The sequence below is a fragment of the Eubalaena glacialis genome, chromosome 1 (genome assembly GCF_028564815.1).
Source record: "Eubalaena glacialis isolate mEubGla1 chromosome 1, mEubGla1.1.hap2.+ XY, whole genome shotgun sequence".
NCBI lineage: Eukaryota > Metazoa > Chordata > Mammalia > Artiodactyla > Balaenidae > Eubalaena > Eubalaena glacialis.
The window spans coordinates 25,745,957-25,768,106 of NC_083716.1; the positions used below are offsets into that span (position 1 = coordinate 25,745,957).

General features: G+C 56.3%; 1 protein-coding gene across 3 annotated transcripts in view; it reads left to right on the top strand.

The window, feature by feature from the left end:
- SH3PXD2A (SH3 and PX domains 2A) overlaps positions 1–22,150 on the top strand; it is a 234,468-nt gene that overhangs the window by 122,779 nt on the left and 89,539 nt on the right. For all 3 annotated transcript variants that reach the window (XM_061198315.1, XM_061198218.1, XM_061198261.1), the window contains exon 5: positions 5,388–5,479. In XM_061198315.1, the coding sequence (XP_061054298.1) occupies positions 5,388–5,479 (92 nt within the window). The remainder of the gene's footprint in view (positions 1–5,387; positions 5,480–22,150) is intronic.

Here is a 22,150-nt window from a genome sequence, read left to right on the forward strand (position 1 = left end):
TGTCCATTTTCTACTTAAAGGCCTTCAGAGGAGCCTCATCGGCTCCACAAGAACCTCTGACCGGCTGAGCCGGGCCGGCTGTGGGGTTGTTCCATGGGCTGCTTCAGCCTCAGCTCCCGCCCTGCAGCCCAGTCTGCAGAAGTGCAGCCACCCCCAGCTAGCCAGACTCCCTTAGACTTCCACCCCTTGGCCTGTGCTAATCCCTTTCCTGGGGATGCATTCGGCTCCCACAATGCCCCTCCCAGAAGCCTTCCACCTCCCTGGAGGAAGCTAGCCACCCCTGCTGTCCAGAATACTCCGTGCACGCCTCCATGCTGCACACTTACCCTCCATAGGAGGGTAATTTCTGTGTGTCCATCTTCTCCAGACCAAGAGCTCCTTGAAGGCCCCATCTGTTATCTTTGTGTCTTCACTAACAAGCAGGAAGCCTGGTCCCACGCGGGAGGCCAGGCAGTATCTGACGACACAATGCAAAGATCACACATAAGCAGAGGAAACCTCCAAGGAGGGTGACATGTCCCCAAGGCCCCAATTACTAGGCTCCCTTGTGAAATGGCTTAAACTGCAATTGCGAATTAAGCACTATTTCCATTACAAAAGAATTTGCTGCTTAGATCCTTCAAAAAGAGAACTCATGTGTTTGAAATACTCTGATTTATAAAAGTTCGGTGAGCCCCCAGCTTCCTAGATGCTGATCTAGGAGGAATAGTCCGGAGCAGGTTAGAAGCAGCCCCGGGGGGTGAGAGTGGAGGCCAAATGGGTAGGACTTCAGCTCCCTCAGCCCATTCACCCCCCACCACATACCCCTACCCCACCCAGAGTCGCTGGGCTTTTACTCTAAGATGCCCATTGATTAGAAACCAAAATGATGCTGCTAAAAATAGGACAATGTTTGATCCTGTGGAAAGAGCAGGACACCCCCAGTTGCTTTGACAAATGCAGAACTTTGCTTTTTGTCCTGGGATAGACATAACCCAGCATGGTGGGCTTTGTGGAGGGAGATCATTTCGAAGCAGAGGGTCTGAGCACAGTCTGCCTGGGGCCCCCTCCCATGCCACTGCTGTACTTGCAAAGACCGGGCTGGTGATAGATTGGACACTGAATTCACTGATAATAGTGCTGTTTGCAGTCCTGGAGCCATTGACTGTTAGAGCTGGAAGAAACTTCAGAATGTCTCTGGCCTGGATTTGCCTAGCTGTGTTCCATGGGCTGTCAATAGGAATTGTTTGGAAAACCAGCTCCACAGTCAGAGACTTGTGGGTAATGCTGGAGGAAGTACAGAGTTGCAGATCAGACAGAGCATAGGCTCTGGACTCAGACACCTCATTCAAAATCTCGCCACTTATTAGCTGTATGGCCTTGAGAAATGATTTAACCTCTCTGTGCCTTCGTTTCTTCTTCTGTTAAACTGGAATCATAGTCATACTCATCTCTTAGAGTTAATGTGATGATTAAATGAGTCAACTTCCCAGGATGTCGTTATTATTAATAAGTACTGGCCTGAACACAGCTCTGTAGGTTTCTTGCCTGCAGGACTCCTCAGAGCCTTTGCTGTGCTAATGAACATGATGCCTACCAAGACCAAGATGGGGATCTACAAGGCACCATTTCACATGTGCCCACAGAACTCATTTTATCTCATCAGACAGGTGTTCTATGAGATACGGTTTGAGATTCTGAAGCTAGTCTATTTTATCCTAGAAGAAACAACAACCAGAGAGGTGAGGTGGCTGCCCAAGGTCATGGAGCAAGTATATAACGGCAGAATTGGACCTATTGTAGAACTGAAGTCTCCTGACTCCCATTCTTTCTAGTATATCTCACTGCTTTCACCTAAAGGATAATGATAATGAAGACAATAGTATAACTAAATTTCACTATTTACTCAGTGCCAGGCACTGTGCTAGGCTCCTCATATTCATGATCTCATTGAATCTCCTAAAAGATAGGTGCCATATGAGATCTATCGTACTGAGCTCAGAGAGGGCAAGCAAGGCATTCAGCATCACACAGCCTGTGAACGGTAGACCTAGGACTCAGACTCCCATCTGCCTAGCCCTGACTTAACCACCCCATGGCATACATCCTGAATGTCCAATGGCAGAGTTTTAGGCCTGAGCCGGCGGTGGTGGCCCTGAAAATGCCCATGTATTGGTCGCTACCTGCTCCTCCAAGAATAGCTAGGTTTGGGGGTTCCCCGGCTCTGGCTGTCATTGCCAGCCCAGGCCGTGGGGACTGACTGCTCAGCACCCAGCTCTCCTGCCAAATGATTTTGGCCAGAGCTGAGTTTGGCGGCAGCTCTGATGGAAGCTGCTCTGAGCCAAGAGCCTCTTGTCAGCCTGAAATCAGGACGAGCCCTCAACGCGGCTCCCCTCGGGGCTCCCTGTTAAATAAAGATGCCGCAGCGGTTCGCCCAAAAGGCCTCTTTGTCTGAGGCCCTTCCAGCCCACGCGTCCTCTGCCCCCGGAATGCTGGTCTCTGTCGGCATGAAGAGCCCCTGTGTTCACCGCTGCTGTGGGGGGAGCTGGCCAGCAGCTCTGCGCCTGAGTGGGAGGGCGCCTGCCCCGCTCCCCCCCCACCGACCCCCTCCTCCTGCCGGTCAGGGAGGTCACCCTGGCAGCGACTCTGCACACAGCTTGGGCCCCTGGTAACACTTCCCTCCTGCCTCCTGCCCATCCCAGCCCATTAGTGCTCCCTCCTGCCACTCTCCTGCTTCCTGCCAGCAGCCCTTGCTCTCTGCACATGCCTGAGCTCCGCTTCTCTCTGTCTCTCTCTGTATGTCTCTCCCTCTCCCTCTCAGTCTCCCTGTCCCTCTCCATCTCTCTGTATATCTGTCTGTTTCTCTGTCTCTGTCTCTCTCTGCTTCTATCTCTCTGTCTCTGCCTCTCTCTCCCTCCATCTGTGTCTCTGTCTCTCTCTGTCTTTCTCTCCCTCCCTCCATCTCTTTGCCTCTGTCTCTCTCTTTCTCTCTTCTTCCTCACTTTTTCTTTCCTTCTGCCCTTCTCTCCTGGGGGAGAAAACAGCACATACCATGTGCGTTAAATGAAAACTTGAACACTCTGGGGGTAAGTTCCACCCAGCCTACGTCTGAGCACAGGGCTTCGTTCTGCCACTTTAGTTGTGGCTTCACCCCCCAGGAGCCTCAGCGTCCCCACCATAAATGGGAGCAATGATGGGCACCTCCAGGACAAAATTGGGCGGCACATCATCAGATGTGCACTTGTGAGGGCAGGGGCTGTGTCTGGCTCATCCCTGTACCACCAGGGCACACACTGAAAGCTCCATGCTTGTTGGATGGTTGGAGAGTCCGGGAGCTGAAGATAGTGCCTGACACGTGGTATTTGCTCGTTGAATGTTAATTTCCTTTCTTTTTTTATCTCTCTCCTGGTCATGGGGATGGGATCTGTTGGAGACCCTTGGAAAGCCACAGGCTCTGGAAGGAACAGCAGGGAGTTACACAGTGTGTCTTACCTGCTAAGGTCAGGTCTTGTCCCATCTTGCCCAGGTGTAGGTTTGGCTTCGGGAAGGGCCGTCTTGCTCAACGCCACACTTAAATTGTTACCTGAGCAGCTCAGAGAAGTAAGTGATCACTCCTCCCTTCCTCAACACTGTACTTCTGTCATTGCAACCCAAGACCACATGTGCTTTTTCTGCCCCATTATCATGTCCCACCACTACTGGACAGTGGTTCTGCACACCAAACTCTTACTCATTCATTCATTTTTAACAAATACTTACTGAGTGCCAGGCACTCTTCTAAGATCTTGGGACATAGCAGTCAACAGAACAGACTAAAGTCTCTGCCCGCATGGAGCTTACCTTCTAGCAGGGTCTTTCCCACCTGTGTGCAGGCCACGTGGCCTCCCTGACCCCTCTGTCTCCTCAGTAACACGAGAATAAGATCTGCTCTCACAAGGACCATCGTGAGGCTCCCGGTGGCCACACTCATGGAGGCCCAGCACGGTTGGCACAGGGGAGCTGCCAGGTCGGGTCACTGTACCTGAAGCAGCCCTGGTGCAGGGGGCCTGGAGAGGCACAGGCTCAAGACAGGCTCCCGTCTGACCACCGCCCCGAGCCTCCTTATCAGCAGTTCCTCCTCACACTTCCGTAGCCCAGGGTTTGCCTCTTCCTTCTCCTGGCTCTAGCCCAGTGTTCCCTTGGCCCCGTTCCGCAGCCCTGCTTTGACGGTGACCTCTCCTGTCTATCTGTACTAAAGGATCAACCCTCTCCCCACCGCTCCACGCTGCACTGAGCCGAGACAGTGGTCCAGGTGCCCAGGCTGCAAGGTGTGGAGTCCGTGCTGGTGCAGAGCGGGAAACTGATCACCTCTGACCCTCATCCCTCACTTTCCAGCGGCGCACTCTCACCCCTCCTGGATGCAAGCTCACAGCTGCCCTCACCCCTGACTGCACAGTTACCCCCTCAGGACGCTCACCTCCTCCCGCCTGTCGGAATCCTGCACACCCCTCTGGCCGAGCTCCTGCCACTCTCCTAAGAAGCCTTTCCACACCCTGAAGCTTATTCTGCTCCTCCAGGCTCAGCTCAGCTTGGCCTAAGCAAGGCCCTGCTAGACCAGGCCACGCCAACCTCATTCAGCTCCTAGAACCACCATGCTTGGTCCCCACCCCCGCCCTCACCTTGACCAGTTAATTCTTACCCACCCTCAGAACTCAGCTTCAAAGAGACTTTCCTAAAACCACCTCCTTTCCCAATCTTCCCAGGTCCTATCAGACTCTGCCGTAGCACCCTGTTGTCCTTGATAGAATTATCAGCTTGTCATTAAATAATCGTGCAGTGAGTATTTAGAGACTGTGGATATCTGGTGCAGCTGGAGTGTGGCTAGTGGGAGACGAGGCCAGGAGGAAACGACATTGGATTGTCAGGCTAAGGATCTTGGACTTATTCTGTGGCCAAGAGAGAATTCTTTCAGGGTTCCTGCAGAATAATTCGTTCTTGAGGGCCCTGAGACCTAGGGTTTAATGGCCTCCCCCTTTTTTTTCACTTGTTTGGCTGGTTGTTTAGTTGGTTAACTGGCTAGTTAGAAAGTTGCTTGGTTGAATTGTTGGCTGGATGGTTGAAAAGTTGATTGGTTGACGGATAAGTTATTTTATTAGTTGACTGGTTGGTTAGTTCATTAATTGGGTGGTTGGTTAGTTGATGGGAGGGATGGGTGGATGGACAGATGGAGAGTTGTTTCATTAGTTAGCTGATTAGTTAATTCCTTGATTAGTTGTCTGGTTGGGTGGGTGGGTAGCTGATTGATTGTGTCTTCCTCGGCACAGTCCTCACGCCTCCCCCATCACTGTTGGCCCAAGCTGGCCCTGCTTTTGGTTTTCCTGTTCCCAGTTTCATCAGGCCTAATGCCCTTTCTTCCTGTCTTTCCACAGGCACTTGTCCGGCTGCCACCCCACATTTCACAGTGTGATGAAGTCTTTCGGTTCTTTGAGGCCCGACCGGAGGATGTCAACCCCCCGAAAGAGTAAGTGGTAGCTCAAGCCTCTCCCGTGTGCTTGTGGGGAGAGCTGGCAAGGCCAACGAGGCTAAGCAAAGATGGACCAAAGGAAGGCGGACCATCTTCCCCAGACTCCTGTTGCCAAGGCTTGTTCCTCATTTCTCTTGACCCCAGAGCTGGCAAGGGGAGGGTATCTTTGCATCTGGGGAGCAGGTTTTCCTGCAAACTCTTTATAGTGCACAGGTTATCGTCAGGAGCAGATGAGATAACAGAAAATATAATGGTCATGCAGTTCAGATGCCCAGGGTTAGCAGTCATTGCTCTTAATCGTTGACGCTACCAAGCTCCCAGCTGAAACGCAGAACCAGGAGGGCACGTGCTGCCCAGGTGAACCTCACCTGCTGAATAACCCAGTGGTCCTGGGCTGCTGCAACAGATCTTATAATCATCATCAAAAACAACTATGAGTGTGCACAGAGCGTTTACTAAATGGCTTTTACCTGTAGCATTTTACTGGGTTGGCCAAAAAAGTTCGTTCGGGTTTTTCCATAACATCTTACAGAAAATCCCGAATGAACTTTTTGGCCAACCAAATCCAATAGACTAATGTAGCCCGGTTTACAGAGGAGGAAACTGAGGGGCGTGAAGTTAGGTGAATTTTCCCGAAGTCATGTAGCTGGTTGGGTATGTGACAGGTATGTGACTTTAATGAATCCAAATCTTGAACCCATGAGACCTGAACCCAGGGCTGGCTGATTTTCCATGTTGGGGAGAAATGGGGAGCCAAGCATGTCTTTTTTCCTCTCTGGAAGCAGGATACTCTGGGCCTGGTGGTCAAGACGACCTATCCGGTCTTGCTGGTCTCTCACACACATGCCCAAACTCCATCCTCATGGCTACCTTCTCTTGCTCAGAACACTACCCTCGCCCACACTCCCCAGAGTAGCTTCTCAATGGAGAGGAAAGTCCAGGGGCTGATGAGCAGAAGAAGGCAGCCAGGGAAGAGGGTCGAGTAGGGGAGAGGGTTGGGGGAGAGGACTGAAGGGGATGCAAATTGATTACCTCACTCCATACATCTGTTCCCCTGAAATCTTAAAGTGCCAGAGTGGACAAGAGAGAGGCAGATGGGATGGGTACTACAGAGGGAAGGGAAAGAATAGTACAAAGGAATTGTCTGGGACAGGTGGGGAGAGGCAGGAGGCCATTTGATGATGGGGAGGAGAAAGCCTACAGACAAGGGTGTGTTGCACAGCTCCAGGGGCGCCGTTGTAAACGGTACACTCTCTGTGAACGGTGCCCATAGAGGTAGTAGAGTGCACAACCTGCACACCCATACATGGCAGTCCTGCCTAAACGAGCCCTTCTCTTTTCACGCATGCTGTAAGACTAAGAGCCTAAAGTGGCCTAGGCCCTCTGGCGGAGGAAAGCATTACTCAGCTCAGAGGCTCACCTGGCCCAACAAAAGCCATCTCCTTTACTGGCTACCAAAGGATTAAGAAACAAGCAAATGCTGTGAACCATCAGAAACTCATCACAGTGTGGTTCACAGTGTGGAGCAATTGAAAGCCACAGGGAGTGGGAGGTGTGGTGTTGAGCTCACACCCCAACTCTGCTGCTTACTAGGCACACGACTGGCTACACTCAGGTACTTTCCCCTTCTCTTTCTCATCTGTAAAAAAAGGAAGAGTGATTAATCCGTGATCTTGCTAGGATTGTCTTGGAAACTTAGATGACACATGGGCTGGGCAAGAGCTTTGTAAACAACAAAATGAGATACAAATGTGTGTTCTCACCAGCGGGAAAAACATCGCTCTCACTGTACCTACTATGCGTCAGGCTTGTGAGAGAGGTTTGCACCGGGAGTTACATATTCTTGTCCCCATGTCACAGATGAGGAAACAGGTTCACAGCTGGAGCCAGGACTTGAACCCAGATTTTTCTGGTTCCGGAGGCTGGTACCCTTGCCACATCTCCTGCCCACCCTCCCTGGTTTGGGGAGGAATCGGGGGACCAGGACTGTGGTCCTGACACCTCTCAGTGCATCCTCTCTGTCCCCCCTCCTCTGTGTTCCCGCCCCAGCCTTCCTCACTCTCCCAAGGCAGAGGAAGGCTCTTGAGAGCGGCAGCAGTGTACCGGGTCCTCCTGGCCCTGCCACTCCCCAGCTGTGATGGCCTCTCAGAGCCTCTTGTTCTCCTTCCTTCCACGGGGAGAGAGGAGATGCCCCTCCCCAGGCGGGTTGTCGTTGGAGTCACACATGATCGTGTGCCCAGAGGAGGGGAGAGGAATTGCTGCTTGTGGGTGAAATAGCAGGTGCATCGCCACAAAATCAACTGACCCCGCCTTTGGTTCGTGCCTCTAAACCCGCTCTCTGCCAGGCAGCTAAATAAGTTGGTCCTATTTCACCTGTTGACCTGGGCACCAGTAGCAGTAGGTTAGCCTCTTGCCTGTCCCTGGAAGGCCCTCGAGGATGGTGGAAACCAGGCTCGGGGAGACAGTTGTGTGTTGGTGAGGCAGCAGGCATGGCTTTGCGGGGCCGGCTCTGGGGTCCAGGCCCACCACTCAAGGCTCTGTGATCTCTGACCATTTGCCCAGCCTCTCTGCCTTTCTGTGTCCCCACGCCTGAAAAGAGAGAATGCAGGACTCCTGGAGTGGTCCAGAGGGCTTACGGAGATGACATGTGCTCTGAGATAACCCGGCTGGTGCTATTGGCCCATTGGAAGCACACAGCAGTTTTGTTCGTGGGAGGTTGTGGAACGGAATGGAATGTGGCCCTGTGCGTGCTCCAACCCTGCAGATCACAGCCTGGCTTTTGCAGGGAGGAGTCATAAAGCATTTAGCCTCTGAGTCACCATGGCCGCGGGGGTTATCTGCCTCTTTCTTGAGGTGGTACCGCACACCTGGGCCAGTTCACATCTCATCTGGCAAGAGAAGGCCTGAGAATAGGAACCCCTCCAGCATGAGACGGGCCTGAGGCTCAGGAGGTGGGGTCAGCTGTGGCCACACAGTTCCAAAGGGCTCCTCCGCCCTGGCCCCTCTCAGCCTCCAGAACCTGCCACGAGAGACCTGTGTTCCATGCAGAGTGCTCGCCATAGAGCCCAGACCCATGGTGACCTGGGCTGACGGGCTGACCCTCTGTCAGCCAAGTGCCTGCAGCCCCTCCCTCTCAGGGCTCTGTCCCAGGCCACCGAACACCTCCCCCCTCCATCCTGAAACATAAACACAGGATCGAGGAACAGCGTTATTTTGACTCTGGGGCGACTGTGGAGTGGCTTAGCAAATTGTCAAAGCCTGTGGATTTAACTGGAATTTTGCAGATAACCCTGGCCCCTTTCAAGTGTGCTGCTGCGGGACCTCTGCGTGCTCACGGGGGCTGCTGTGGGGGGACCGTGGCCCTTTCCATCTTGCAGGGAAGACAAGGCCTGCAACAGGCTCGGCCCCTCGGCTTTGATCCCAGGCCGCTCGCTGGCTTCCGTGGGTGGAGAGCGGGGCCCACCTCTGGGCTGCTAGTGGCTGCGCTAGACCACCGTCCCTGCACAGAAAGGATGTTCTTTACAGAGACGTTTGGTGAGCCTGGCACTGCAGCCTTGGTGGTTTCGCCTCCTCAGGCGGCCGCCCCAGGAAGGTTGCTCGAGGGCCCTGCCCTCCCCTCCTTGAACTACTGGCCGACGGGTACTGCTGCTGTGTGGGAGCAGCGCTGAGCTCCCCTGGGGCCCCTGGCTCAGGCCCCAAACCCTGGCATTGTTCTAGATTCACCTCTTTCCTTCACACCCCTCCATGCAGCTCGTCAGCACATCCTGTGTGCGCTGCCTTCGGCATATACCCAGACCCTGCCCACAGCTCGCCACCTCCCTGCTATTACCCCAGGGGCGCCGAGCCTCCTCTCGCCCCTGGATTCTGGCCTGACTGGTCTCCCTGCTTCTGCCCTCGCCCACTATGGTCTCTTTTCAACACAGGGGAAGGAATAATCTTTTAAAAATATAGGTCAGATCATGTCCCTCCTCTGCTCAAAATCCTCCGTGCCTCTCTTGTGGCTCAGAGTCGAGGCCCTTCCGCCTGCCCCTCCCGTCGCCCCTGGTGGCACCTCCTGCCTCTCCCTCCTGGCTCTGCTCCAGCCACTTCTCACACCTTCCAGCCACGTTCTGCCTTGAGGGCTTCGCGCCGGCTCTTCCCTCCGCCTGGAACACTTCTCCCCTCCCCAGGAGAGCCCCAGCCTGGCCCCTCACCTCCTGGCAGCCTTGACTCAAATAGCTGCCTGTGCCTGGCTGGCCTCCCTGTTTAAAATCCCCAGCACTGGCTCTCCCCGTCCTGGCTTCATCTTCCTTCACGGAACTTATCACCACCTCCCATGTGACCTGTTCCCTCCCCATGTTATTGTCGGTCTGGGAGAGCAGGAACTTGTACGTGTTCTGATCACACCGTAATCCCAGTGCCCAGAGCAGGCACTCAGGAGATTTGCCAGATGGATGACTAACGTCATTCAGGCTTTCTGTTAGTCCCCCACAGGCGGTAGGCTGTGATGTGACCCTTCGGAGAGATGAAGTGGCTCCCCGGAGGTCACCCAGCTGGCAAGGGGCGGGCAAGAGAAGCTGGGGATGACGCATCCTAGCCTCTCCTGTGTGGATTCTGGGGCAGCCGTGAGGCTGGCTTGGGGTGGAGAGAGCGCTGATCACCGGATCTGGAAGGAGGGGGATAAGGACACATCCCTGGAACTCAATGGGATTCAGCGCAGAACGAGTCCTGGGCGGTCCTGAGTGTCAGCTCTGACAAGCAGATGAGCCTGGCCTCGTGTAGGCCACACCCAGCACCGCTGCGGCACCCAAGGCGACCCCCTGGGCTATGCACATGACCCATCCGGTCCTGGGGCCACACCTGCTGGCCCAGCTCTCCCTGGCTTACCCGTGTTTGAGCGCTTGAGACCCACATCCTGGACCACTGGACCGGGGAGGCAGGCGTCCCCTGGCCTGGCTTCCACAAGGAGCCCCCGAGCAGCCGGCCCCTCAGCTCTGATTCCCCCGTGATGAGAGTGATGGAAATGGGAGCTCAGGCTGCCGGGCAGGACGCCAGTCAACCACGTGACCCAGCAAATGCCTCTTTTAGTTCCAGTTTAAATTTGCATCATTGAAACAGTGAACCTAAAGGTTCTCAAAGGGCCCTCCAGGAGCCCTGTCCTCAGCACCGCCCCCGCATGATGCACGTTCCTCAGAGAAGGGTTAGGGGAGGTGCAGCACCATGAGGCCCGAGGGCCTGAGACCGGCCTTCTCACCTGTCCAGCCTCCTGGCCCACGGACACCACCCTCATCCTTAGGTGCCTGCACAGGGCTGCAGCCGGCTGTCGCCAGCCTCCACGCCCAGGCCCAGCCGTTTCCTCCACCTGGAGCGCTCCTATCCCCTCTCCCCACCCACCCCGGGCGGAGTCCTACTCAGCCCTCAGACTTTGCAGCAAGCCTCTCCAAAGCCCGTAACCTTGGCCATGGCACCAGCCACACCACACTGTTTATGGTCTCTCCCCACCACATCTCTGGCCCCCCAGGGCCTGGCACCTGATAAGCGTTGACTGAACCCAGGTTGGGGCCGTTTAACAAGGTTAAAAATTGCACTGCCCGCTGTCAGGGTTTCAGAGTGAACAGCACCCTCGACCCCTCTGGAGTTAGGTGGTCTGGGCTCCCTGGCCCCTCTGTGCCTCGATTTCCGTATCTGTAGAGTGTGAATAACGAAAGCGCCTGCCACCAAGGGCTGTTGGGAGGATGGTGCGTGGACGGCACAGAACAGACCCAGCACGCGGTCAGCACTGCCCGAGGCCAGGCTCGCTGTCGTCATCGTGGCAGTCCTGGGCGGGAGGAGCTGCGGCAAGAGACCCCCCCACGCCGCAACAGCTCTGCCACTTGTGGGCACTGCAGCCTCCTTTCGCCGCCCGACATTCGTGGCCCTCTGCTCTCGGCCCGAGCCCGTGGGCAGGTGGGCACACACGCATTTGGCCCCCATGTCGCAGAGGGGAAAAACAGAGGCCAGGGCTGGCGGGGGTGCCCCCTCCATCACCTCCCACTCGTGGACCTGCCGCTGGTTCACCAGCCTGGGAGCTCGCGGCCAGCAGGGCCCACACACACACCTGCAGAGCAGAGTGGGCTCACATAGCGACTGAGGGTCTCCCACTCCCTGCCGCCCCTCTCGGCTCTAGGCCTGGTCCTGCCCCCTTGGCCCATTTCTTCCCACTGAAGCCAGCCAGATCCTGGTTAAATTCTCGAAATTGCACGGGAGGAACAGGGCCTTGCTAAACACGTTTTTGTTCCTCAGCCCCAGGGCCACAGAGCCACCCTCTGTTGTGGCCTGAAACAATGGCCCAATGTTCAGAGGGACCATCCATCCCTGCCCCAGCCTGTCCCAATGGCCGGCTTCCATCTGGCCCGGGGTCCACACCCCTGCCACCGCCGTGTCCATGCCTGGGCAGGCCAGCGAGAGAGGGAGGCTGTCCTACCTGATCCAGACGGAGAGCCAGGTTTGGATCTGGGCCTGGGCCTCGTGAAGGTGGCCCAGCGGCTGATGCGGAGGCTTCCAGAGACGGAGGCCCCAGGCAGAGGACAGGCAGCTGTTCTGGGGCTGGGGTGGCATGAGTTCATACCCCCCGGAACAGGCGCTCTTTACAAGGTCTCCCAGCCTCCCTCCCCATTGATGCTTCTGAAGGGAGTGGAGGCTGGGGCTGCCCTCCCTGGGGGAAAGCAGAGCCCAGGAGGACAGAGGGGACGTTGCCAGCCCTGCCCCAGGACCCAGCAGGAAGACGGGGCGTGGGCGCGGCCGTGCAGCCAGGATAGCCCCGAGAATTTGGGGAGCCTCCTCCAGGAGCTCCCACAGCCTCGATCCTGGCCAAACTCCAGGTCAGGCCTGCTCGGGAGCCTGACTCTGGATTTCAGGATCCAGGCTTCCGCTGACAGCAGCGTGACCTTCTCCATAAGTCACACCTACCTGCCCGGAGCCGAGGAGAATGAAATAGAGGCTGTGTGTGGAGCACTTAGTAGGTGCTGAGGCAGGTTGCTCTCTTCTTCCCTCCCTCTGCTTCTCTGGGCAGCAAATAGAAGGTCCTGGGAAGAGCCCTGGAGAGCATCTCTGCTTCGGCCTTCACCCAGCAGGTGTTCATGGAGCATCTACTATGTGCCAGGGACCGGGTAGGCTGACAAACTCAGGGCTCAAGGCTACCACTACTAGGTGGAAATTTTGAATTGAATTAAACTCACTGCAGAGACAACAGTCAGAACTCCCAGCTCTGCTTGTGGCCTTGAATGAGTCACTTCACCGCTGAAATCTCTGTAAAAGAGGCCAACAGTAGTACCCTCTTGGCAGGATAGTTGTGAGGTTCGAGGACACTGGTGCCTGTAAATGCCTCGAGGGTGCCTGGCCATCACAGATGCTCAGTAAACGGGAACTTTCTCTTCTCCCCCTTTCCTCTTCACCCCTCCTGGGTGCACAGTGGCCACTCAGAAAAGGCTAGGGGAATGGAATCGGGTCAAGCTGAAGACAGGAGCTGCGCTGACCTTTCCTGAGCCCCTCTCTGCTCCGGGATTGCTCGCCAGGGTTGGTGCCGACTGGGGGTGAAGCTGCCCCTTCCACCACCAGGCACCCCACTGGCTATCAGGACCTCTGAGGCATCCCTGTTCCTGGCACTCCCCAAGGGACAGGTGGCGTGGGAATTGGAGTGGGCAGCCCACCCACCCGCTTCCTGCTTTGCTGAGTCTTGGTCCGACCCTCGTCAGTGGGACGGCTCTCCGCACCCGGCAGGCCCTACCACCACCCGTTTGGCCAGGGACATGGGCCGTACTGTCCTTCCAGCCCCTCTGCCACTGGCAGCTGCACAAATAGCCTCTTTATGCTGATGGGTGAGAGAGCCAGCTGGACCTAGGGACTGTGGATCCGCAGGAGGCTGGGGGCTGGAACAGCACAGAAGCCCTTGCCCTGCTCCCGCCGTGGCCCCCTTTAACCTGGGTGGGCAGGTGGGAGGAAGGGGGCCACAGGAAGCTGTGTCCAACCCACTTGAAAGGGGCGTCAGCTCCAGGGAACGAGGACTTCCGCGGGCCCAGCTGTTGTGCTGGTTGGGCACGCCGGCGGGAGGCCGGCTCTAAAGCAGCCGGCCCAGAGCAAGGGCGTGTGTGGGCCACATCCAGGTTGGGAGGGTTCCTCTGTGTTCAGTCCTGGCACAGGACTTTCAGCTCTCAAAGCCAGGATGGAAAGGAGGCGGCAGGGTGGGGAAGGGTATCCTGGTACTGGGAGGAGTGAGGGGGGTCCCAGTTATTTTCTCAGTCTTGTGCTTTCTGTGTCTCCCTGAAACTTCAGCACCGGGAGGACGGTCCTGGTGTGCAGGTGCCCGAGGCCCCACGTGCCCACTCCCTTGCTCCCAGGGCAGTGGCATCCTTTGGAGGCTCCAGCTGGGGGAGTGCGCCCCCGACAGAGCCCCTGAGGCCCGCTCCGCTATTAGGTCCTGTTTGAGGGGCGTCTTCGTTCCCCTGCCTTGTAATTACTGCTGCTGCGTTGTAACTAGTCCCCTGGCTAGCTGCCCCTCCACAGGGAGTCCGTGGCGGAGCTGAACCTCGGACCCAGGTCTTCAGCCCTGTAGACCGGGTCTTCTTCTGGTGGCATCGGGCGGGAAGCATTGGTCCACTCAAGCATTTTTCATCATCTTCCTGGTGTGAGGCACAGGGCCACAGACGTGGGCGAGGCTCAGCCCTGCCCCTGGGGAGCTCATGGTCTGCGGGGGGAGATGGCACAGGCAGGGCCTGGCCCGCCGCTGTGGGAAGCGGCTGAGCACAGGAGCCAGGACTGGGGCAGTTTCAAGGAATTGAAAGAAAGTCTGTCTGCCTGGAGAGTGAGAGTGTTGGCTTGAGCTGGGCCAGAGGAGATCGGCCTGGGGCATCCAGTGTCCAGCTGGTGATTTGGGACAGTCGTTAACCCCTTCCACACTTTGGCATCAGGTGAGGGGACAGAATTTGGGGGTCTTTGGTCCAAGCATGTAACAGCCAGGGTCTGGAGTAGGGGCCGAGGGCTGTGAGCAGGGAGGACATTCACAGCAAGTCGGATGTGAAAGAGGCAAGCGTTCTGGAGATCACGTGACCCTTCCCCCCTTCGCAGGCCCTGGTAAATTGGGTCTTAATGTAGATTGGAGGGTAGGCACCAGTCAGTTCAGGCGCCTTAGTTCATGGGATCTGTGTGTGTTTGGCTCCCCCTTGTGGCAACATTGGATATTACACCAGCCGGCATTGTGGCCGGCGGTTGCAGACTAGGCTGAAGCTGTGCTGGACACTTGAGTATGATCTATCTTGTTTAACCATCCATATAATCCTGTGAGGTTCATGCCTCCTTTTAGCAGATGAGAAATCTCAGGCTCAGATTGGTTGAGTTACCTCTCAGCTAGTAAGTGTCAGAGGCTGGATCCAAACCCTTCCCAACTCCAGGTGTGCACCCCCCTGACGACACAGGGGTGTGTAATGAAGAGCAGCACAGGGGCCACGGCCAGGGGAACTTGCTTCAAATTGCAAGGTGGGACCTTTCATCTGACCATAGGGCTGAATAGAATCAGCACCCCATGGTTGCCCTGGTCACACAGTAGGAAGCAGCTGAAGGTACAGTTGAGGGCACTTTCCACATCTGGGGACTCTTTAAGGGGACTCCAGGCTTTTCACCAGGTGAGAAGGTGCAAGGCTCAGGAGCACCAGGGCCAGTCCAGCCCGTGTTCACTGAGGGCCTCCTGCTGTGGGATCAGACCTCCGAGAAGGGGGCTGCCCAGCTCGCCTTTCAGAACGGACACAGTGAGGCTGGTTCAGAAAGCACCCAAAAAAGCTGGTCTCCCTTCCCCCCTACCAAACTGAGACCTGACTTTGGCCTTGGGCGCAGCTGTGACTCCACCCCCAGACCGAGCCTCTCTAACACGTGGCCCACTTGTCACATGGGCAATCCAAAATCAATGTGAACCCCCACCCCCCAACCCAGGACACACAGCCTGAGGCTCTGGCTACCTGAGGCTATTTGGGCGAGGCCTGCCCCATTGCTTAGGACAGGAGGGAGATTTTGTTTTTCAAACAGGCTGATGGGGGTATAATTTACATAATAAGGAATTCACTCATTTTAAGTATACAGTTAATCCAGCGATTATTAGTAAATTTACAGAGTTGCGAAACCATCGGCAATCCAATTTTAGAAAATTTCCATCACCCTGAAAAGATCCCAGAGGGCGGTCTTCAATCCTTCCCAGGCTCCAGGGATTAGGAGCCCCACTAGCATCCCTTCCCGCTGCTCCTGTCTGGGAAGAGGAAATGCGTGTTCCTGGGGACTGAGTTCTTCCCCTACCCGTGTCCTGCTCTGATTTCTAGACCTTCCTGTAGTTGCAGCTGCTTTGGCCCTTGCACGAACTGCTCAATAGCCCAGGGGTGAGGCCCGCCTGGCCTTCTTGGTGCAGCTCTGAGGTGGACTTGCTGCTGAGTGGGGGCCCAGGGCAGAGGGGCAAGGGTACCCATTCCAGTGGGCACCTTCCCTGCCTATTGATTCTAGTGGCCCGCTGGGTGCCCACCTTAAACTCCATCCCCACCCCCAGGAAGTACATACACAGTGGGCTCCGCCACTCGGAAGGCCAGTGGGCGCAGGCAACAGATCTAGGGGCCAAGCCACAAGATGCCCAACTTTCTACCAGGGCACGTTCCAGGCAGCCCAGGGGTTTAGCAGAAAGTAACGAACATGTTTAACTCATTTAATTTTTTGCATCCATCCGTGAGGTGGGTACAGTTATTTTCCCCAGTTTACAGATTGTGCCACTAAGAAACAGAGGGGTCACATGACTGGCAAAGCTGCTAAGTGGCAGAGATGGCTAGAACCCAGGCAGTCCAGAGGGAGAGCCTGGCTCTTACCTGTCCTGCTCCTCAATAAAGCCTGCAAGTGTTTAGACGCTGCATGGCACGAGCTCAGAATAAACGGGACCTATTATCACTAGCGCTACTGTTGAGGGGCTAACATGCTGGAGCAGAAGCCAGAGGCCTGGCTACCCACGGCCCACCCAACACGCACAGCTCAGCTTGCAGCTGCAGGGGTTTGCAGCCATCAAACAGCCTCTCCCATCCTGGCTGCATCCACGCAGCCCCAGCCTTCAGAGCCCAGCATTCCCCAGACACCCTCCAGCCCATCCGCCACATTGCATTGTCAGGTTCTACAGCCCAGAGGAGGAAAGTGATTTGCTCGAGGTCACCCTGAGAAACTGGATTTGCACCAGGTTTTTCGACTCAGAGCTCAGTGCTCTTTCCAGTGCAGGGAAGCTCTCCCAGCTGATTTCCAGAGCATCCTGAGTGCTGGTGCGGAGAAGGGCACCTGGAGGCCCTTATGGAGACTTGAATCAGGGCCTGGCTGAGGGGCAGGGAGGAGGGGCCGGCTGCTGGCTGCTGTGAATGGCTGGGGAAGTGGGAGCTGGGCTGGGGTCATGTCTGATTCAATTAGGCAGAGGCAGGCTCCTGATTAGAGAAGGCTGCGCCTGCCAAGTCGAAGAATTCAAGGTTAATAGCCGGGAGTGCCCCAGCTCCCACCCCAAGCAGGAGGGGGCACCCATGAGGCCTACAGAGCCCTGCGACGTGGTTATCCCACGTTGGCCGCCACCCGGCATGTCTGGGTGGCGCCCTCGCTGTGCAGGTTTGTGGCCACGAGAATCTTGGTGGGCAGGTGGGGGGCACTTCATGCCAGGGACAGGGAGAGATGGTGTCTTGTTTCGGAATCCTCCAGAAGCAGATCTGGGGTAGAGGATTGAGCTCAGGCGGCCTACTGGGGAGAAGATACCAGTGAGGGAGCGAAGGAAGGTGCGGGAGGCAAGGCAGCCTGCTTATCAACCAGCTACCTGGGGGGCGAGCGGGGCTGACCAGGGCCCCACCTCCCAAGGAACCTGTGGGGAGCCTGCGAAGAGCTCTCAGCCATGGGGCGGCCTCACCTGAGGGCAGGGGTGCTGGGACCTCCCCACCCTCCTTTTCCTCCCGCCCCCCTCTTCTTCCTTTGCCCACCTCCAAATAGCAGGGGAGGGAGCTTTCCAAAAAGCCTGTCTGAGCTGACACCCACATGGCTTTCCCCTGTGCTTAGGAAGACTTCCGGGAGCTTCCCTGTGGCCTGCGCCTGGGAAGGCCTGGTCCCTGCCCCTGCCCCTGCCCCTGCCTCAGCCCTGGCCTCTGCCTTTCCATCTGCCCCTCAGGCTCTCCCTTAATCCTCTCTTCCTGAGAGCCCTCCCTTTCTTTCTCCACTTCAGCATCCTGATTCTTTTCTTCACAGCTCTTAACCCAGTTTATCAACTGGCTTTATCCGGTTGTTTGCTGTCCTCCTCCGGGCAGGGGTGGGTCCTGTCTTACTCAGTGCTGTGACCGCAGGGCCTGGCACGTAATAGGTGCTTGTTAAGGACAGAGGAGCCCCTGGTGGTGCTGCAGGGGATCAGAGGAGAGAGCTGGCAGCTGCAGGGAAGGTGGGCCAGCGCTACCCCTCCGCGGCCTGGGGCTCCGGGACTGCGGGCCTTTTGTCACTAAGCACTGAGTTTCTGTAAGCAGAGTGGAGACAACTGTGGTTGAGTCTGTTCAAGGCCTGAGGGCTGCTCTGGCTAAAACCCTGAGGAGGGCCTGCGTGGAGGGGCCAGTCCCCTGCGGTCCTCTTCCTGGGAGGGCGGGCCCGGCCAGTGCACCAGGGTCAGTCATTGAGTATGAGATGGTCAAGCAGGCCCGGTGGAGATGCTCAGACCAGGAGGGCAGGGGGGCCTTGGAGAGGGAGCCAGACCCCTGGGGGCCGAAGGTGGGCAGGGAAGGCAGCCTGGGGGAGCCAGGCCTCCACCTGGACTTGGATGCTGAGGGAGACAGAGACAGATAGGGAGGGAGAGGCCTGGACAGACGGAGGCTTCCAAGCAGGGGCATCAGGGCAGGGGCGGGGGTTTTGGGGGCTGGGGCATGAGAAGGCCAGAAGGCCAAGAGCCTGAAAAGATGGTGATGGTTCTCAGCACAGGCTTAGGAGTCAGCTGACACCCACTTTAAATCTGAGCTCTGCCACTGGGCTAGCAACTTAAGCATTTTGTGCCTCGATTTCCCCATCTGAAAAATGGCGATAATGATAGCACTTTCTTTTTGGAGTGGTCAAGAGAATTGCAGTAATATATATGAAGCACATCTTGCTGTGCCCAGCACATAGTCAACACCTCTTGAGCACACACGTGCCCTTGTTCTCAGACTTGGGCTCACAGGGGACATGGGCAAAGGAGGCAGTAAGGCACTGTGGTCCAGCTGGGGGAGCAGAGAGACACACTTGCCAGGGTGATGTCCCAGACAGAGGATGGAGCACAGGAGACCCAGGCCATCCTCACAAATGGACAGGGAATGCACCGAGCCATGAGGGTGGACTCTGCCCATCGAGACTGCTCAAGCCTTCTCATATTTTACACAAATTAGCACCCACACTTGCTGACCCATCTATAATTATCAGGGAAGACCTCCTGGAGGAAGTAGCATTTCCACTGGGCTTTACTGGGGGGGAAAGGAGGGGAGGGCTGCCTGGGGGACAGCTCAGGATAGTACCGCCGCTCTGGCCAGCCCCTTGGAACCACCTGGCAGCCCTGAGCCTGGTTGCCAGGAGTCAGGGCTTTCGTGCACTCACTCAGCAAACACCAGTGGTGCCCAGCCCTATGCGAGGCCTGGGGAGACATCACAGTTCCGGCCTCACGGAGCCCACAGTGGAGAGGAGGAAGCAGCAAAGACGCAATAGTAAGAACTATGAAGGAAAAGACAGGGTGCTGTGGCAGGCCCAGTTTGGGAGTGTTGGGGGTCAGCACTGGGCCGGGAGCTGAAGGAAGGGAAGGAGAGAAAGTCAGAGGGAGGCAGAGCCCAGGACAGCATCAACCCAGCGTCACTGTCCCCAGAATTTATGAAAACTCCCCTGGGAGAGACAGCCTCTGGAGACTGTAAACCTGCCCCGGACAAAGCCGGGCCGTCCTCGGGCTGCAGACCCATGAAGGGTCACTTCAGCTGCAGAGCCTCCGAGAAGCAGCCAGAAGACCCGTTGGCCTCAGCGCTCTGGACGAGGGGCCGTTAGAACCAGAAGCCACAGTGCCTCTAAGTACAGGTGGTCGTGGACACTTGCCACGTGTCACAGCCAGGCTTCCTCTTCCCCGCAGCTGTGCTCACACCAGAGCTGATGCTGTGAAAAGGAAGTGTCTAGAACTCGGTGTCCTTTTGGTATTTCTGGCCCTGAGTCTTTGCCTTTGTTTTATCTTCCTCTTCCCCACCTACTCCTAATTTAGCTTATCTGTCTGAACTTTACAGGTGTCCTTATCAGCCACAAGATGGTAAATGATTTGAGCGCTAGACTAAGGCAGTTTGGGCTCACATGTTGTGTTACTTTGGGCAAGTGACATGCCCTCTCTGATCCTCTATTGCTCTTCTGTAAAATGGGGAAAATAAAACAACTTACTACGTAGGAATGTTATGAGGATAAAATGAGCTGATACGTGTCAAGGGCTTAGTTTGGTCCCCAGCATAATGTAAATGCTTGAAAAAATACACCATTCTTGTCAGTTATGATATTAGTGATAATAACAATAGCAGTAGCAATAATAGTAGCATGCCTCAGTCCCCCCCAGCTTTGGAAAAGGAGGGCACAGTCAGAGTGCGGTGGCCTGGCCCACTCCCTCCATCCCCCCGCCCCCAGTTCCCACCATGCTCTGGGGTCCAAGGGCTCACACCCGCTCCAGGGCCTCTGGGAACTTCTTGGTGACGTCATTACGTGGCGGAGGCTGAAGGCAGTGGCCCAGGGCTGGCCCGCTGGGATCTGTAATGGGTGTCCTGGTAAACAGTGACTTCGCTGTAGTTGGAGCCAGGCTGACCCAGAGGAAAGAGAGAGCAGGTCCAGTGCTGACAGGATGGCTGCTTGGAGGAGGGCTGGGGCAGGAAGCTGTTACCCAGGGCTCCCAGGCTGCCCCTCCTGCAGCAAGTAGGACACAGGCCTACCTGGGGCCTGGAGCTGGAAGCCTCTTTGCAAAAGTCACATGGGGCCCAGTCTAATGCCCTGATTATTTCAGTCAAGGAAACTGAGGCACAGAGAGGACTGCCATTCCCCAGGTCTCGTGAACCCCACGCTGGGTGGCTCGGTCTTTGAGGACCCCCCTTAGACCCTGTCTCTCACGTGCTGCTCAGGGAGCCAGTGGGCAGACCCTTGGGAAGCCTCCAGCTGCCCTGGGCCCAGGCTGGCCTGGGAGCGTCCCAAGTTTGCTGGGTACACTGGCCTGGTCAGAGAGCCCCTCTGCCCTGTATTTCCTCCTGCTGCGTGGAGTGCAGTAGCCACTTGCCCCTTCATGGAGCAGCTTCACTCTGTTGGCCACTTGGTCCGGCAGTGAGGGGGATCCAGGCTTGGCTGTCACTCCTTCCGCCTGGGATCAGTGGGGCCAAGGCCCCTGGGAAGCCTGGCAGCCACGAGGATTCCTGGGGCACATGAAAGGAATACAGCCATTTAGATGGGGCTTGAACCACTCAGCTCTGCCACCCCTGCACATGGTCTTGGTGAAGTGGCTTTACACCTCTGAGCCTGGGTTTCTTCATCTCTAATCGGATATCCCAAGCCTTGGCCCTCCCCACTGGGGCCAGCCAGGCCAGTCTTCCCACATCCTTCCCGAGCTGATCCTCCAGAAGCCCCCCAACCCTCACCAGGGTTAACTGCTGGGCCTGTGCAGAGCCCCATGACTGCAGTGAGGGATGGAGGCGTGAGCTAGAGGCTCACCTTTATCGAGTCTCGCTGTGCACCAGGTACTTACTATGTGTTAACTTGTTTTATCCTCCAGCAATCCAATTAGATGGGTGGAAATGAAGACAGAGAGACCCTAAATCTGTCTGGCAGAGCTGGGATTTTAACCCAGGCAGCTACACACACATCCCCATGTGAGCCAAATAAACCTACCTGCCAGTGCCTGATTCAGGCCATTGGTCTAGGCCGCGCTGCTGAGTACACTGTGGCGATTTACATTACAATTTTAATTAAGATTTAAAATTTAGTTCTTGGGGCGTTCCCTGGTGGCCTAGTGGTTAGGATTCCGGGCTCTCACTGCCAGGGCCTGGGTTCAATCCCTGGTGGGGGTCTTGGGTCACACTAGCCATCACTTAAGTGCTTGACAGCCCAGTGGCTGGTGGCCACCACACTGGACAGTGCAGATAGAGGCCATTTCCGCCGATGATCACAGAGAATTCTATTGGGCAGCTCCAGGTAGGGCACTACTAGGTGCTGGGGGCCAAACTGGGACACTCAGTGCCATTGGAGGTCAAAATCAGTGGGCTTTCTGGACAAGGTGCCCCTCCTCAGGCCTTAGAATGTTGTGAGACACTAGAGAGGGCGGGAGGGTGCATGCGGTGGCCATAAGCACAGATAACCCTGAGTTTGCAGCCTTGCTTTCTCATTGCTAGCTGTGTGGCACCAGGCAAGTTACTTAACCTGTCTAAGCCTCATCTGTAAAATGGGCCTAAGGCACCTGCGTCAGAGACAACATAAAGCAGGTGTCAAGGGGCCTGGCATTTCTGGGTGCTCTGTGTTTTCGCATTTGTGATGTAGAGTTTGGGAAAATCTGGGAGACGGTTCTCTCGCTGTCACAGGCGACCACACAAGCTCCAAGAGTCCAGGCCCTCCCAGGCAGTGCAAGTGGGCTAGGCGCCTGGGAGAAGCTTGGGGCCATGCTCTGAG